This window comes from Benincasa hispida, chromosome 10 (genome assembly GCF_009727055.1).
Source record: "Benincasa hispida cultivar B227 chromosome 10, ASM972705v1, whole genome shotgun sequence".
NCBI classification, from domain to species: Eukaryota; Viridiplantae; Streptophyta; class Magnoliopsida; order Cucurbitales; family Cucurbitaceae; genus Benincasa; species Benincasa hispida.
The window spans coordinates 5,963,537-5,981,113 of NC_052358.1; the positions used below are offsets into that span (position 1 = coordinate 5,963,537).

Sequence of the window (17,577 nt, forward strand, 5' to 3'; positions counted from 1 at the left end):
AATCATTTAGAGTTGGACTACTCGTGCGCTTTTGTGATGTCTTTGGAAAGAAAGCAAGAATAGGATATTTGAAGATAATATTATTTCTTTTAATTCTTCTTCTCTGGTGCATCTGAGTTCCTGGTATATCTTTTTCTTTTGTTTTTCCCTTTCTTATTCTTCATGTCCTATTCTTCTTCTTTTCCTCTTCCACATCTTCTTCTTTTTCATTGACATGACCACAATTTCTCGCTACGATGACTCCACACGAGCAACTCAGATGTGTGACCAACTTCAGTTTGTGCTGTAGAGAGGGACCATGGAGAGAGGATGCGAGGCAAGAGAACGAGATAGCAAAGAGCGATGTGAGAGAGGAAAGAGATGGAACACGAGAACAAGATAGCGAGATAGCTATATTGCAAGAGAATGATGAGATAGCCAGATAACTAGAGTGGGAGAGAGCGATAAAGGTCATTCTGCATGTATGGAGGATTTCGTTTTGGTAATTTCACTCAAATCTGATGTCAACAAATGGTTAATAAAAAAACTAGTTTTAAAAAAACGAGGCAAATCTCATTTTTCTCTCCAATTTGGGTTATCTGTACAAAATCCTCTTAAAAAGGAGTTTAAATTGATTCACTAATGACAATTTATGATTTTAATTAAATAAAATTATAAGTCACACACTATATTTAAAAACGAAATCTAACAAAGCGTGTAAATTGCTACACTTATGGTTGTTCGCACAAGGTTTCCGGAGAGACTTAATTCGTGAAATTTGAACGTTGTATATGTATTAATTTTAGTATAGCAAGTACAATCTTTAATATATAATCCTTTGAAGCTTTCAAAATAAATTATAATCTTTGAGCTGGTTTGATTTTCATGATCGACCCTTTGGGCTTATTAATCTTCTTCGGCCTTTGGGCTTAATGATTTTCTTGGATGATCGGCCTTTAGGCCTGTTGATCTTCTTGGATGATTGACCTTTGGGCTTATGATTTTCTTAGATGATCGGTTTTTGGGTTTGATGATCTTCTTGGATGATCGACCTTTAGGCTTGTTGGTCTTCTTGGATGATCGATCTTTGAGCTTGATGGTCTTTTTGGAGGATCGGTGTTCGCACGAGGTTTTCTGAGAAACTTGTTTCGTGAGGTTGAATTTGTGTTTGTGTTGATGTCGATTTGATGTGAATGTGGTTCGATCTCTAGTACTTAATCCTCTAATTCTCTCTCATTCGAATGCTATGGAAGCATAGTGTGTGGATGTTCTTGAAGTTGGAGTCTTGGAAGAATGTTTGTATCTCTAAAGAACTTCAGTCTTCAAGCGTGGTTAGCTTCAGGAGTCAAGGAGTCGAGCATGATCCATGGGTCTTGGGCCCAATTAGTTGGATTTGAGTATTATTTGACATTTGGGTTCAATTCAGCCTATTTTTTAGCATAGATGGACTTTAATCCAGATAATAATATCAAATTGAGCCAAATTAATTTTATCTAATTCAACTGTCCATGATCCTCTAATCTAGTGAATGACATAACAATTTGTGATTGGTTCAAAATTTTTCCAATTGCTAACCTGAGTATAACTCAACTGACATAAATTTGTATTATCAATCTTGAGGTCTCTATCTCCCACACATTAAACAAAAGAGTTGAATTGAAATTTTTCTCGAAAATGTTACTATATTAGTTAATTTAAATATAATTCAATTGGTCAAATACAAATAACATCAATATTATTTGATTAGAAGAAACAACAAATTATAAAAAGAAACTACAGATTTAATTTGGTAACTATAGTTTTAAAAGTTTCAACTTACCCCTTACCCCTTACCCCTTACCCCTCAATTGACGGAATACATAATGAAAAAATATATGATTTTTTTTAATGAGTAAAATATAATTTAAGGATGTCTTCAATGACAAAATTATTGTTTTTTTAAAATGATAAAAGATCAAATTTAAATTAAACGTAAGATTAAATTGTAATTTTTAAAATTATAGACATCAAATGTGTAACTTAACCTAATTTTTTAAAAATGGATATACCATTTATTTTTCATGGAAATATGCAAATATCAACATGAAAATGAATTTTGTACTATTTGTTTCGAGCTTTCGATTAGAGGTGTTCAAATAACGCAACAAGTGACTACTCACAATGTAAGGATTGAGTTGAATTAATTTTGTTCTTGGGTTGGGTTGGGTTAGGTTCAACTTTTCCTATTTTTCTTGAATTAGATTGGATTGTGGGTTGGCTAAAAGAAATTTGGGTTCACCTAACCCAATCAGAAGTTTATATATATTAATAATATATACATCTTTGTTTAAAATTTGATTAATTTGTATTGATTAATCATTGGTGATTTTTCAATATTTTTCTTTTAAAATTGTTATGATATATGTCTTTGTTTAAAGTTTTTAGTTATTAATCATATGTAAATTTATTTTTAATTAAAAAGAAAAAATAAATTACAACCTGATAACTCAAACTAACGCATCCCAAATTTTAAAGATTAGATTCAAAATTTTATTTGCATTATTTGATTACCAATTCAATCCACTCGAAATTTTAAATTGATCCTAAAAACACCCTCAATCTAAACCAAGTTTCCAACTCACGTACACCATACTTCCGATTAAGCTCAAGCTCTCACTCCGAACGAACAGCAAATTTTCCATTTTTTAAATAATAATAATAATAATAATTATTATTATTATTTTTTACAATTAATTCCTATTCGTCCTGCTCTTCACTCTCTGTCATTCTCTCTCATCGACTTTCTAGTCTCTCTCTTCCTCTCTCTCTTTCTTCCCTGCAACAACTCCGAATCAGATCATAGTTCCCAGTTTTCTTTCACTTTCTAGTTTCTTGCACTTTCATGCTCAGATACTTCTTCTCTTACAATCAGAGGTATTACTCGAACTTTTGCGGCGTGTTCACGCGAATCTGTGGAAATTCACCACTGTTGTTTCCGCCTATCTTTGATTCTTTAACCTAGCTGTTATTATATTCTCCTGTCAAGTCATTGAAGCAGCCTGCTGCTTAAGCCAATTCAGCGAAGTTATTCAAGAATTTGCAGCTATAGTGATTCAGAGTCAGTGCAGTTTCAGAGCGCTGGTTGGATGAATCGGACGGCAGCTGTGTAGTTAAGTTGAGATGGATGATTTTAGAGGTGTAGATTGGAATTTCTTGTTGAATTTGAGTTTTAGGTGTAGAGTGAGTGGCTTCGCGCAAGAACTGGTCAATGGAGGCGCTTGGTTATGAAAATGGATGAGTTAAAGTTAAGTCTTCAGATTTGAGGGTTCAAGAGGAGGAAAAGTTGATGTCGAGGATGGATAGGATGACTTCAGATCTTAATAGGAATGGTCCGGTGGAAAGGGATATCGAGCAGGTGCTCTCATCCACTTTCTTCTCTTTTATATCCTTGTAAAACTCAAACGTACTGTTGTCCATGATTTGCGAACTTATAACGGATTTATTGCTATGTTTCTCTCAAATCAGTGTAACAAGCGTATAAATGAAGTAGTTGAATTTTTGTTAGTATTGTTTTGCACTGCCGTCGTCGTCAGTGGCATGTTTTAGTCTCGTTTTCATTGCAAACGAGTGCCGTTTTAAGTACGATGCATTCATCAGAAGTTGAGTTGGAATATCTTTTTATGAATTTCTGGACGCAAGTTTGATTTTCTTAGCGGGATATGAAAAATAAATTAATTAGTCAAAGTCGAAGGTAGTTGCGTGCTGAATTTGATGACTATTTTCTGAACAGATACGCTTTCAGGTTCTAATGAGGCAATTCAGCATTGGTAAAATTATTTTATCCTTGGAAGATTCCACATGATTTCAAAAATTGCCTAGGCAAACCGAAGGATGCATACTACACCCAATCTTGTTGATTTAGAATCAACTAGGCCACCTTCTTGAACAATGACAATGGTTGAAGATGAATCTAGCAGAACCATCACATCCCTTCTCAACACTAATGCCCTGGATCTAAATTTAATTCATAGGATCAATTTAGTTAGCTATGATGTTCTTCATGAGCAATCATTGCGATGGAATCAAGCTGTGGTTCCGTTCCTGTTGTGCATGTTCATTTATTGATCCAAATAGTCAAATAGATTCCAAAGACTAGTGGTTTCAGCCAATGATGTAAATTGGCAACATTTTCAAGGCTATTAATAAGCGCAATATAGTATATGAGATTGTAGAGAGGAAAATGGAAATGAAGGATGAATAATATTCTTGGAAGAGGTGTGAGGTTTGGCCCGTTTTTATGTCTCTATCTGGATGTCCATGTCTAATTATTATTGTTTTTAATTTTTAGTTTTAACAGTTACCACTTGACCATATAATTTCTTATCTTGAATCTGTACCATCTAAATTTCGACTACTCAATAGCCAAACTTCTGTAAGGCACTTAGATGGCCTACACATGCTTATAGTATGTAATACTTTTCTCTGTTTTACATATTTCAGTCCATTATTGCTCTAAAGAAGGGGGCTTATCTGCTAAAGTATGGAAGGAGGGGAAAACCAAAATTCTGTCCTTTCCGGCTTTCCAATGTAAGTTTGATTATGTTTTAACGAAATTGTTGTAGGATTTGTTCAGAAATTAAACCTTTGTATTAGTCATTATTGTTGTACGCCTGATAATACCTTCTGATGGGAAAAGCTCAGTTTTAACCCCATAACGGTTAATGAACTTTGCTCTATGAGATCATGTTTATGAGAAAATTACATCTTACATATGAAAATATATAGGTAATTGATTTTCTTAAAATAGGATCATTATTTGTGTATCCATATTTACTTGGATAACTTATCATCATAAAGAAAGGGATGTCCATGTCCAGCTGGATAAAATGACATTCTCCTCCAAAGTTCAACGAAATTATACTCCAATTGAGTTGGATAAGAAAAAAGCAGACTATTTGATGTTTTTTAGATCCTAATGTAATCAAGTCAATATTAAACGCTTGTCATACTCTTTTCTCTTTGGTTGTTGATGGAATTCCGTACTATGATTGATCTTAGTTGCATGGGATAGTGTCATAAGAACTGAAAGTGATTGGCGATGTTTTATGTTTTCAGGATGAGTCTGTTCTAATTTGGTTTTCAGGAAAAGAGGAGAAACACCTTAAACTAAGCCATGTTTCTAGAATAATATCTGGGCAACGCACTGTAAGTACCATTTTCTAAAGATCTGATTTCTTTAAACATATGTTCATTCTCCCCTGCCTTTGTGGCCATATCAATTGATTTGCATCCAATGTGATATTTTGATAATTATCAAGAGACCGTGGTAATGTTTATTTCTCTGAACTTTAGAAATCTCTAAAATTATAGCTTCTTGTATAGTGAAGCGTCACAATTGAAAAGGTGGCTGCTGACATTGTTTGTGGTTCATTTATAAAGTTTAGAATGTGATGGCTTTTGAAACTTTAAGATGCTTGGCATGTCATCTATGTTGTTAAATCCTTCCTAGAAGGTTCATGTGTTGGCCTATGACCAACCAACCTAGAAAAAGTATATAATAGCAGAAGTACCGAGGAGAAGATGTTTAATGTACATCTCCATTTAAAGGTTCTATGATAAACTTGCTATACTATTTCAATCTCTCTCTCTCTCTCTCCTCCTCCTCCTTTTCTTTCTTTCTTTTCCCTTCTTCTTCTTTTTCTCGCTCTCCACATAAAAAGTGAAGTACTTATTGGTATTTGGGCATTTTCATGCACCTATTAAATTAGATTATTTGAGTCATTGATTTTTTACGCTTATTTTGTTTTGTTCCTTACACTTTGATCTTCTTTCTGTTTAGTCTAAAGGACACAGTTCAATCTTTGTTTAGCAATCATGATAAGAACATTTGGTGGTATAAGAATCAAGATAGTATATGTGAGGAAATTTTAGGTACAAACATAAGATTTAAACCGTACTTGTAATTTTAGGCTTATTTCAACCAAAAACATTATGGAAATCAGTGACTATTTTACTTGTGTAGTGACTTTATGATGTATCGTATATGTATGCTATATACTGATCAGATCTGTTTCACAAAACTTTGCAGCCAATATTTCAAAGGTATCCACGGCCAGAGAAGGAATACCAGTCATTTTCTCTAATATATAATGACAGATCTTTAGATTTGGTATGTTATTAATTTAATTATTATTTTGTTTATTATTCTGTTTGCATTCAGTTCATTGGCCTCAGCCTCACTCTTGCTTATCTTGGCTACTGTGTTATTTTAAATCCTAACAATCTGGTTATTTATTCTCCCCACTAGATTTGCAAGGATAAAGATGAAGCTGAGGTTTGGTTCAATGGTTTAAAAACATTAATTTCCCGTAGTCATCACCGAAAATGGAGAACAGAATCTAGGAGTGATGGGATGCAATCTGAAGCAAATAGTCCTCGAACTTACACCAGAAGAAGTTCTCCTCTTAATTCACCATTTGGTAGTAATGATAGCTTGCAAAAGGTGATTTATTTCTTCCTAACCTCGTTTATTATGCAAAGTAAATCTTGATAAGTAATGTTTTTTTCCCTTCAAAATTTAGGATGGTGATTTTCGACTTCAGAGTCCATATGGAAGTCCTCCTAAAAATGGAATGGATAAGGCGTTATCAGATGTTATACTGTATGCTGTTCCTCCCAAGGGGTTCTTCCCATCTGATTCTGCCAGTATATCAGTCAATTCTTTATCATCAGGTGGTTCAGAAATGCATGGTCCGATGAAAGCAATGGGAATTGATGCTTTTAGAGTTAGTTTATCAAGTGCTGTCAGCTCTTCCAGCCAAGGCTCAGGTCATGATGATGGTGATGCCTTGGGAGATGTTTTTATTTGGGGTGAAGGAACTGGGGATGGTGTTCTTGGTGGTGGAAGTCATAAAGTTGGAAGTTGTTTCAGTCTCAAAATGGATTCTTTGCTTCCTAAAGCCCTGGAATCTGCTGTAGTTCTGGATGTTCAGAACATTGCCTGTGGTGGACACCATGCTGCGTTAGTGACCAAGCAAGGAGAAATTTTCACCTGGGGGGAGGAATCAGGAGGCAGGCTTGGGCATGGTGTCGATTCTGATGTTTTGCAACCAAAGCTTGTAGATGCCCTTGGTAATACAAATATTGAATTGGTATCTTGTGGTGAGTACCACACATGTGCTGTAACACTTTCTGGTGATTTGTACACATGGGGTGATGGAACTTACAATTTTGGTCTTCTTGGCCATGGGAATGAAGTAAGCCACTGGATCCCAAAAAAGATCAATGGACCATTAGAGGGCATACATGTCTCTTCCATCTCTTGTGGACCTTGGCACACTGCAGTTGTAACCTCTGCAGGGCAACTTTTTACCTTTGGTGATGGAACGTTTGGTGTTTTAGGCCATGGAGATCGCAACAGTGTCACAATGCCTAGAGAAGTGGAATCTCTCAAGGGTCTGCGCACTGTGCGGGCTGCTTGTGGTGTTTGGCATACTGCTGCCATAGTTGAAGTTATGGTTGGAAGCTCGAGTTCCAGTAATTGCTCTTCAGGGAAACTATTCACATGGGGAGATGGAGATAAGGGTCGATTAGGGCATGGTGACAAAGAGACTAAACTAGTGCCCACTTGCGTGGCAGCTCTTGTTGACCCTAACTTTTGTCGAGTTTCTTGTGGGCACAGCCTGACAGTTGCCCTTACGACATCTGGCCATGTTTACGCAATGGGAAGTCCCGTATATGGCCAGTTAGGCAATCCTCATGCTGATGGGAAGGTTCCTGTTCGAGTTGAAGGAAAGCTTTCAAAATGTTTTGTGGAAGAAATAGCTTGTGGTGCTTATCATGTTGCTGTTTTAACTTCGAGAACTGAAGTCTACACTTGGGGCAAGGGTGCAAATGGTCGTTTGGGTCATGGTGACACTGATGACAGAAATTCACCAACTTTAGTAGAAGCTTTGAAAGACAAGCAAGTTAAAAGCATTGCATGTGGTACAAATTTTACTGCGGCTATCTGCCTTCATAAATGGGTTTCTGGTGTTGATCAGTCTATGTGTTCTGGCTGCCACTTACCATTTAACTTCAAAAGGAAGCGACATAACTGTTATAACTGTGGACTTGTTTTCTGTCATTCTTGTAGCAGTAAGAAATGTCATAAGGCTTCTATGGCCCCAAATCCTAACAAACCCTATCGTGTATGTGATAACTGTTATAGCAAACTACGGAAGGCACTTGAAACTGATACTTCTTCTCAGTCTTCAGTGAGCCGAAGAAGAAGCATCAATCAAGGAAGCAATGATTTTGTTGAGAAAGATGAGAAACCGGAGTCTGTCAAGTCTCGTGCTCAACTTGCTCGGTTTTCTTCCATGGAGTCTGTGAAGCAAGGAGAGAGCCAATTTTCCAAGAAAAACAAAAAATTTGAATGTAATAGTAGCAGGGTGTCGCCGGTTCCAAATGGAGGATCACAGTGGGGAGCTATTTCTAAATCATTCAATCCAGTGTTTGGGTCATCCAAAAAGTTCTTTTCTGCTTCAGTTCCTGGTTCTAGAATTGTCTCCAGAGCAACATCCCCTATATCAAGACGAGCAAGTCCACCTCGTTCAACAACACCTACTCCAACACTTGGAGGCCTTACTTCACCAAAGATTGCAGTTGATGATGCTAAAAGGACAAATGATAGTCTTAGCCAGGAGGTTGTTAAGTTAAAAGCTCAGGTACACAGAATCCACTTTTCTCTAAGCTTCTTGAATAGAGCTGATCATATGATTTTTCATGATTATAATTTTGTTGTTGAATTTAATGGTATATGAAAGTTAATTCATCTTGAGAAGCTAAATTAATATATTTTTTAGCAAAAAAGTGTCACGTTACACACAATTTTTTCCATGGAGATGTAGCCACTTCAAGGCTTGAGAGAAGTAGTTGCACTAGTTTGATTCCTATGATACAGTAGATGATGATGTAGAAGAATCAAAGTGTCATTCCCTATCATTATTCTTTATGGTGGATTTATAATCAATTTCGTTGTCAAAATGTCCAATTACCAAATTGGTTTCCACATGAGCAAAAACTATAAGGCATAAAGAAAATAATGCAGTATTTAGATGTATGCAAGATTGTCTTAATTATTTAATTAATTATTTCCCCTCAAAATTGTTGCAGGCAATCATCTTTTCAAATACAAATAAATGAATTTGTAAAAAAAAAAAAATTATGGTTGGAAAGAAGCCATAGCTTATGAAATTTCTTGAATCCTCTTGCTACTCTCTCATGAGTTTTTCTAAGTATCCTTATTTTTTTTGTTTTTTTGTTTTTTATTCTTGCGGAATATGGGTATACCAATTGGCATGGAAACAATTATTAGTACCAAATAAGTTCTTTAGAAGTTCCTTAGTGGGTGCCTGGGCGGAAATATTTTCTCTCCATCTTTTTCCCTTCGTTCTATCAATTGAAATCTGTCTTTTATTGGAAAAGAAATTACAGAAAATGTTGACTCCACACAATTATTTTATTTATGCTTAAGAAAGGGAACTGTTGTACTAAACTTCTTCAAGGTCCTTCACTTTGGTGCCAACGCAACGACTGTCTTTTTAGGGATTCCTCCTCTACTTTTGATTGTTTTATGGATTTGGTTCTTTCTAATGCTTTTATTTGGTGTAAATCAGAGCATTCTTTTATTCATTATAGTTGATCTTTTTTCCTTTCCAATGGGAGAGTTTTCTTGTAATCATCTTTAGATGTTGGGTATTGGGTTTCCCCATTTCATTCTTTCAATGAAATGTTTCTTTTTCTAAAAAAACTTCTTTGGGGTCCTTAGATTCAGTTTCAGATTGCCTTTCCTACATCATCCCTTTTTATTTGTCGTACAGAAACCATAGTTAATTAGCAGTCCCTAAATGCATCATGTCTTACCAATTGCCTTTTTTTGCAGGTTGAAAATCTTACCCGTAAAGCTCAACTTCAAGAAGTTGAGATGGAAAGAACAACCAAACAGTTGAAGGAAGCACTGGCATTTGCTGCAGGAGAAGCAACAAAGTGCAATGCAGCAAAAGAAGTAATCAAGTCGCTTACTGCCCAAGTAAGTTGTTTATTCTTGTATGTGATGGTATGCTGGTTTATGGAGTTACATATGCATGTTACTGTTTCTGTTTCTCACCTGAAAATAGGACATCTTGCATGCCATTTACTTGAGCTTCATTACATTACTGTGTATCGTGAGGGCCTTCATAAAAAAATTACAAATAATAAATCGTGAATCGTGAATACCAAATTATGTCCCTTTCTGTAATCAATCATTGGAATAGTGCCTTGGCTTTAATCTCTTCATTTAGTCTACCGATGAATACAACATCCTCTTCTTGTTCACAGAATTTGAAACTGGAGACTGTTATCTAGCTTTATTACTTGGATGGTGAAGAATTCTGAGTGAGATTAGTTACCTTGGATGGAGGTGGCCATAAAATAAACGTGACCATAGCCTCTTGCACGAATTTCAAATTTTACTGATGAATTAAGATTCTTGTACCACTAATGCTATCCTAACGTATAGCCGATAGGGTTTACTCTAGGCATTCACCTTGGGTAAAGTCTACTTGGGTTCTCGCTAATTCAAAGAACTAAAACTAGTTAGTTAAGGTAATTTGTTTACATTATTGATTATAAGCCCATATCAAGGACTAAAAAAAAAAAAAAAAATTGAAATGTTTTTGGCTGGCAATGTTATGGTAGCTTAAGTAGCTGCTATTTCTGATTGAGATCCAAGTTATTCAATATTGTCTCTTAAGTCTTATCTTACTCTCTGTTAGCACTCCTTTCAGGTGGAAAAATACAAATTTCAACTTTTCTCAGTGAATAGATAGACGTATTTGTATTGTACTTAAAGTTGCAAATTTCCTTTTTCGATGTTTTCAACAGTTGAAGGAAATGGCAGAAAGACTTCCAGTTGGAGCAGCTCGCAACATCAAATCACCTTCTCTGGCCTCCTTGGGCTCCAGTCCTCCCTTCAATGATGTTGTTACTCCATCGATTGACCGATCTAATGGTCAAACAATGTCTCTAGAAGCTGACATTATAGAATCAAACAGTCACTTGTTGTCTAATGGGTCTACCACTGCAAGTATTCGTAGTTCAGGCCATAACAGACAAGGCAATTCTGATTCAACAACTAGAAATGGTAACAAGGTTAAAGAAAGCGATTCTCGTCATGATGCTGAATGGGTTGAGCAAGATGAGCCTGGTGTATATATCACGTTTACCTCTCTTCAGGGTGGTGCCAAAGATCTCAAGCGAGTGCGTTTCAGGTATAATTCTTCAGCCTTGCTGACTCGATCCTTTGTAAAATAGTTGATTTGAAGCTAGTAGCTAGCTTATATGACTTCAATATCAGACTATAAGAAAGAAGGCGAAGCTTTTGCCTATGCTCCCATCATTATTCTTTTGCAGACCGACCAATCTGTTATCCTCCCATGTTTTGGTCACTAGGTCGTGTGTCTAGCTAAATAATAACTTAGTGAAGTACAAATAATTTGTTATGCCTGTGAGCAGGTTTGTGATGTCTCATTGTGTATTTGAGGCAATCTAACCATCTAAGGATAGGCTATGTTAAAAAAAATCAACCACCATTGCAAAAATTCATTAATACGAAATCTTATGCATGACGTTAAGGAAGAAAAGTCAACGAAATTCATTGGCTACCGTTGGTAGTGGTAATCATCAACTTTAAACTTCAAGTTTTCCTGTCATTATTAATGATCAGAAGTTTGTGAGACTAGAACAATATGGATCAAGCATTTATTCTTGTTGTTTAATGTTGTTGGAGTTTATGAAGCATGTTGTGTGGAGATGATCAGTTATGTGTTGGCCATCTGTCTAATCTCACAGTACTAACAATAGCATCACTTGCGTAAATCATATGGTCTACCGTACTTAGATGCAAAATTTATAAACACATCAATTTTTTCTTATTGCAGTCGGAAACGGTTTACCGAGAAGCAAGCAGAACAGTGGTGGGCGGAGAACCGAGCAAGAGTATATGATCAATATAACGTGCGTATGATTGATAAGTCCAGTGTGGGCGTTGGTAGCGAGGACTTGGGCCACTGACGTGGAAATTGGTCAGTCTAATCCAATTGATTGTAAATGAACAGGTTGTTTACAGGCTCACAGCTTATATTACTACTGCTAAGTGATAATATGATCAATTTGTTTGGTTTTATCCATCCCTAGGGATAGAAAAGAAAAAGGCCATATATGGTATTTTGAGTTAGAGGGATAACTAGAGGGGTTTGTGTTTTTAATTGTTCCCCTGTTTTTCACCTTCATTTTCTTGTTTGTTTCTTTGCCTTATTTTCTCTTTTTGGGGGGTCCCTCAATTTTTCCTCTATATATGTGCCTTTGTGGGGGATTGAATGTAAGAAATGTAAATTTTTAGTAACTCTGCTGGCCGTTGTTCACATCAGCTGCAATGTAAATCCGATAAGCGAATGCATTTGCATATTTTTTTTTGTACTTTTATCTGTTATGAGCTTGGTTTATAATTCCATTTTTTTTTCTTAGTTAAAGAGCAGATTTAACTATTACACTTTCGGTTTTGATTTCTTCTGCCTTCTTGGATGTGGTGCATTTGGTGGTACGATAGCTCGAGTCCCTCAAGCATGTTAATTGTATATTAAGAAAGAAAGTTTGACGACTTACCTTTGGTATTTTGATGATTATTATAGCTAGAAGCATTCATTATTTTCTACTTTGGATGACCTTTTCCTGCATTTACCATAATTTGACCCATAAATAATTTTAAGGACTTTGTTAGTTTATGGTTGGGGTTCACTGCAAGATCCAATGTCCCATTTCAAGATTAAAGAAGTCGAGTTAGTTGGATTGTGGCAAATTTATTTATGCATTTTTAAAAGTATGTTGAAATAAAAAATGGAAAATTTATGTTGAAATGGAATAATAAACAACTTGGCACTTTCATAGGTAGTGATTAATATTCCAAAAACATTTTAGTTGATAATAAGGAAAAGGTTTAGCTGTTTGAAGAATGTAAATAAAAATTTTCATTGAAAAGAAAATAGTTAACTATTTTGTAAGAGGATGAAAAGTGACTAATAGATATAATTGTTAATGAATTATTATAAATTGATTTAATGATATTAATTTTTTTGAGAAAATAAGTCACTGTCAAATTGCCGACAAAGATGATCAATATTCACATCTCGTTGTAATCGGCCAAAAAAGTTTTTGTTTTCTAGCTTTTGAGAGGGCTCCTTCTTGTTCTAATCTAACTCTTAGTATGGCCATTAATAAAAAAGAGAAACCCATATTTTAAACACTACGATGATAAACGGCTTAAAATTTTCAAATAAAAGGAAAATAATTAAATCTTTTTATTTGTGAGATTATTTAATATTAAGATTGTTTTACTCAATTTTCTTCGTTGTTCTTTTGACTCGTTGGTTTCACATCAAAATTTGAAACATTACTTATAAAAGATTGAAATATATAAACAACCCAACATGAATCTTTTTCATCATGTCTAAGATTGAAGTAACTAAACACGATCCATGGAAGGAAGATGTACTATATTGGTAAAGGCACTAGCTATCACTCTTTTGAGTATTTTTCTAACTTGCATAGTTTCAAGATTCCAATATCATTTCATTTATGTATTTTTTTACACAAGTATCATGTTAGTTCATTCATGTACTTTTTTTACACAAACGTCTTATAGTCAAAATGATTTTCTACTGGATTTGTCCACGAACATCATCATACAAGGAAATATTCTAATGTGACGATCTATAATTTCAATTAGAATTTAGAATTCGAATTTGTAAATCACATTTATTTAGACTTTTACTTTTGAAGATTAAGCTTGTTATCCCACAACTTCTTTATCATTTGATTTTTCATCTTTTCTAACAAAACACTTAAACGCAAAATTGAACATAGCTTAACTGACGTAAAACTTGTATTATCGACCTTCTAAAGTTCGATTCTTTCACCTCACCAAAGGTCAAAAGAAAAAATAAACTACACATTTGAATTCTTAACCAAATTAAAAATAAAAAAACACATTTTTAAAAACTATTTCAAGGAAGGCATGTTACTTACCATCTTTCTCACCACAAATGTTAGGTATTTTAATTCTAGACATTGCATTTCTTCCATTACATTGCACTTTTGTCCATCTATTCTCATAGTTGTATTGTAATGCATGGATTATATGATATTATTATCTGCCTTGAGAACTTGCGCTAGCTCCAAATTACTGAAACAAGGCAAGCTCATTCATCAGAAAATATTTTCCTTAGGCTTTCAGTCCAACATCGTCCTCTGCAAAACCCTTATCGGCTTTTACTTTTCCTGCCATGATTACAGATCAGCTGAGCTTGTTTTCCAGACCAACGGTTCCCCATTGGATGTTTCTCTGTGGAATGCTCTTCTCTCTGCTTACACCAAGAATTTCGGGTTCGTTGAAGCTCTGCAACTCTTTGACCAATTGAACTGTCATTCTCATGTAAGACCTGATTGTTACACTTACCCAGTTGTTCTTAAGGCGTGTGGTGGATTGGGTAGAGTTGTTTATGGGAGAAGAATTCATAACCATTTGATAAAAACGGGTTTGATATGGGATGTTTTTGTGGGGAGTTCTTTGATGAATATGTATGCGAAATGTGATCAGTTTCATGATGCCATTAACCTGTTCGATGAATTTCCTCAGAGAGATGTGGGGTGTTGGAACACAGTTATCTCTTGTTATTTTAAAGATGACAAGGCTGAGACTGCCCTGAAGATGTTTGATAAAATGAAAGAGTTGGGTTTTGAGCCTAATTCAGTGACTTTTACTGTTGTTGTCTCATCATGTACAAGGCTTTTGAATTTAGAAAGAGGTAAGGAGATTCATAGAGAGTTGATAGATAGGGGGATTTTGTTGGATGCTTTTGTTCTTTCTGCGCTTGTGGATATGTATGGAAAATGTGGTTATTTCGAAATGGCCAAAGAAATTTTTGAGCAAATCCCAAGGAAGAATGCGATCACTTGGAATGCTATGATCACAGGGTATAGCTTGAAAGGTGATAGTAGATCATGCATTGAACTTCTCATGAGGATGAATGATGAAGGAACCAAACCGACATTGACGACTTTGACCAGCATTATACATGCTAGCTCAAGGTCTGTTCAACTTCGGCATGGAAAATTTATACATGGATATATTTTGAGAAATAGAATAGATGTTGATATCTTCATTGATGTTTCTCTCATTGATTTCTACTTTAAATGTGGATATGTTTCTTCAGCTGAAACTATCTTCAGAAATATATCCAAGAATGAAGTAGTTTCTTGGAATGTCATGATTTCTGGATATGTCATGGTGGGTAATCACATTCAAGCTCTCCGTATCTATGATAACATGAAAGAACATCATGTAAAACCAGATGCCATAACATTTTCTAGCACCTTATCAGCTTGTTCACAGCTAGCAGCCTTAGAAAAGGGTAGGGAGCTTCATCACTGCATCATCAGTCATAAGTTGGAAACCAATGAAATTGTTATGGGGGCTCTTCTTGATATGTATGCTAAATGTGGGGATGTTGATGATGCGTGGAAGCTCTTTCATCAATTACCAAAGAGAGATCTTGTGTCGTGGACATCGATGATCACTGCTTACGGATCTCATGGCCAGGCTTCAGAAGCTTTGAGGCTTTTTGATGAAATGCAGAAGTCAAACGTACGAGCTGATTCAGTTACATTCCTAGCAGTTCTATCTGCTTGTAGCCATGCTGGATTGGTTGATGAAGGCTATAAATATTTCAACGAAATGATCGCTCAGAACATTAAGGCCAGCATTGAACACTATTCATGCTTGATAGATCTACTTGGACGTGCCGGAAGATTACATGAAGCTTATGAGATTCTTCAAAGATCAAAAGAGACTAGGAAAGATATCGGATTGTTAAGCACACTGTTTTCTGCATGTCGCTTGCATAATGATTTTGTTTTAGGTGTACAAATCGGGAAAATGCTTATAGAGGTAGATCCTGATGACCCATCTACTTTCATTTTGCTGTCGAATATGTATGCTTCTGTCAATAAATGGGAGGAGGTACGTAAAGTACGGCGAAAAATGAAAGAACTGGGATTGAAGAAGAGCCCTGGTTGCAGCTGGATTGAGATAAACCAGAGGATCCATCCATTCTTTGTTGAAGATAAGTCGAATCCTCTGGCTGATGAGGTTTATGAATGTCTAAACATTCTAGCTTGTCATATGGAGAAGAATGAACTAAAGCTATCATAGATTAGCAAAAAACTGGTACATTGATTATGTCTGCTTCCATACATGTCTAAAGAGCCATCAAACTCATTTCAAGAGACAATACCACTCGCTCAACAAATGTGACAAAGTTGCCTTCCAAAGATCTCAATTACCGTGCAATGTTGGCCCAAGTTTTGCTGAGGCTCATTACACGAGTTGATCCTTAAGAGGTGTCGTTTGAGACGTTGAATGAGGAGAAGAGTTTCACTGTGATTGTGATCGAAGGAATAATTTCAGCTGAAACAGTGTTTTCTACAACATTGGTTGGGAGTCATGGGATCCATAGGCCGGGGTGAGAAGATAGATTGTGGTTAAAGTCATTCAGACTACAATTTAGTTCTTCGACAGAATACTTGTGTGCTAGTGGATTGCACTCATTTTTTCAGCCCAATCCATGCACACAACATAAAAAGAATATCAAAATATCTATAAAAAAATTTGTCACCTGACAGATTGTGGTTCAACTGTATGAATTAAAAAAAAAAAAAAAAATGCAACCTAACTAAAAAGTAAATATTTTTGTTAATTTATTTTCTTTTTCTCCGTAGGTTTATTTTTTACGCCAATTAATTGGCTCAATCTTATCTATCATATCTAGATTAATAACTCCAAATTTTCTTACTCTTTTTTTCATTATAATAGTTTTTAGGGGAAAGACTATTCATCGCCATCAACTTCAATTAGTACATATACCAATAGTTCAACTTATACTATCAATTTCGAAATTTGAGGTTACGTTGTTGTTTTCTTTTATCTATCTTCATGTTTTTATTTATAGTAACTTTTGTATATTTTAAATGTTGTTTTTTCTTATTGTAATTGTTTTCTTTTAATGAAGAAACATGGATCATTTTCATATGTTGGGTGTTTAAAAAATTAATAAAAAAAAGATCTATGTCTGACAGATAGTGTACCTACCGATACAATACTTACAAATAAAAAATACTTTTCCAAATTTACAATACTAAAAGCAAAAGTAAATACAATATTAGGTTCTGCAAACTTGATCGAAGATTTTGGAAAAGAAAATATTATTTTGTCTCGATAAACAAAATTTACAATTGACAATGCATTATTCTCTAGTTAATCAAAGAGAAATCTTCTAAGTTTTAAAGATATACGTTGCAATTGTTATTATATTGAGACTGATAGTAAGAATAACGTGGAATATCTATATATCATATCCACTGTCTCAAATGAAAAATGTATATTGAAAGAATTGTCTGCTTTATCTTCTAGATTGTATTATACTCATATACGAATAATTGAAACCGTTGGAATACATAAGCAAGCAGCGGAAGAAAACAAGA

The 17,577-nt window shown here is 35.1% G+C and overlaps 2 protein-coding genes across 2 annotated transcripts; both read left to right on the plus strand.

The window, feature by feature from the left end:
• Positions 1-2,716: 2,716 nt before the first annotated feature.
• LOC120088037 (PH, RCC1 and FYVE domains-containing protein 1) lies at positions 2,717-12,459 on the plus strand. The gene is made up of 9 exons (XM_039045058.1): positions 2,717-3,373; positions 4,459-4,545; positions 5,074-5,163; positions 6,047-6,127; positions 6,266-6,460; positions 6,540-8,666; positions 9,884-10,030; positions 10,867-11,252; positions 11,922-12,459. Exons 1-9 carry the CDS (start codon positions 3,305-3,307, stop codon positions 12,052-12,054), a joined length of 3,315 nt encoding a protein of 1,104 aa, XP_038900986.1. The 5' UTR covers positions 2,717-3,304; the 3' UTR covers positions 12,055-12,459.
• A 1,615-nt stretch (positions 12,460-14,074) lies between these two features.
• On the plus strand, positions 14,075-16,908 carry LOC120088739 (pentatricopeptide repeat-containing protein At5g27110). Its single transcript, XM_039046170.1, has one exon. It carries the CDS (start codon positions 14,168-14,170, stop codon positions 16,247-16,249), a length of 2,082 nt encoding a protein of 693 aa, XP_038902098.1. The 5' UTR covers positions 14,075-14,167; the 3' UTR covers positions 16,250-16,908.
• Positions 16,909-17,577: the final 669 nt, after the last annotated feature.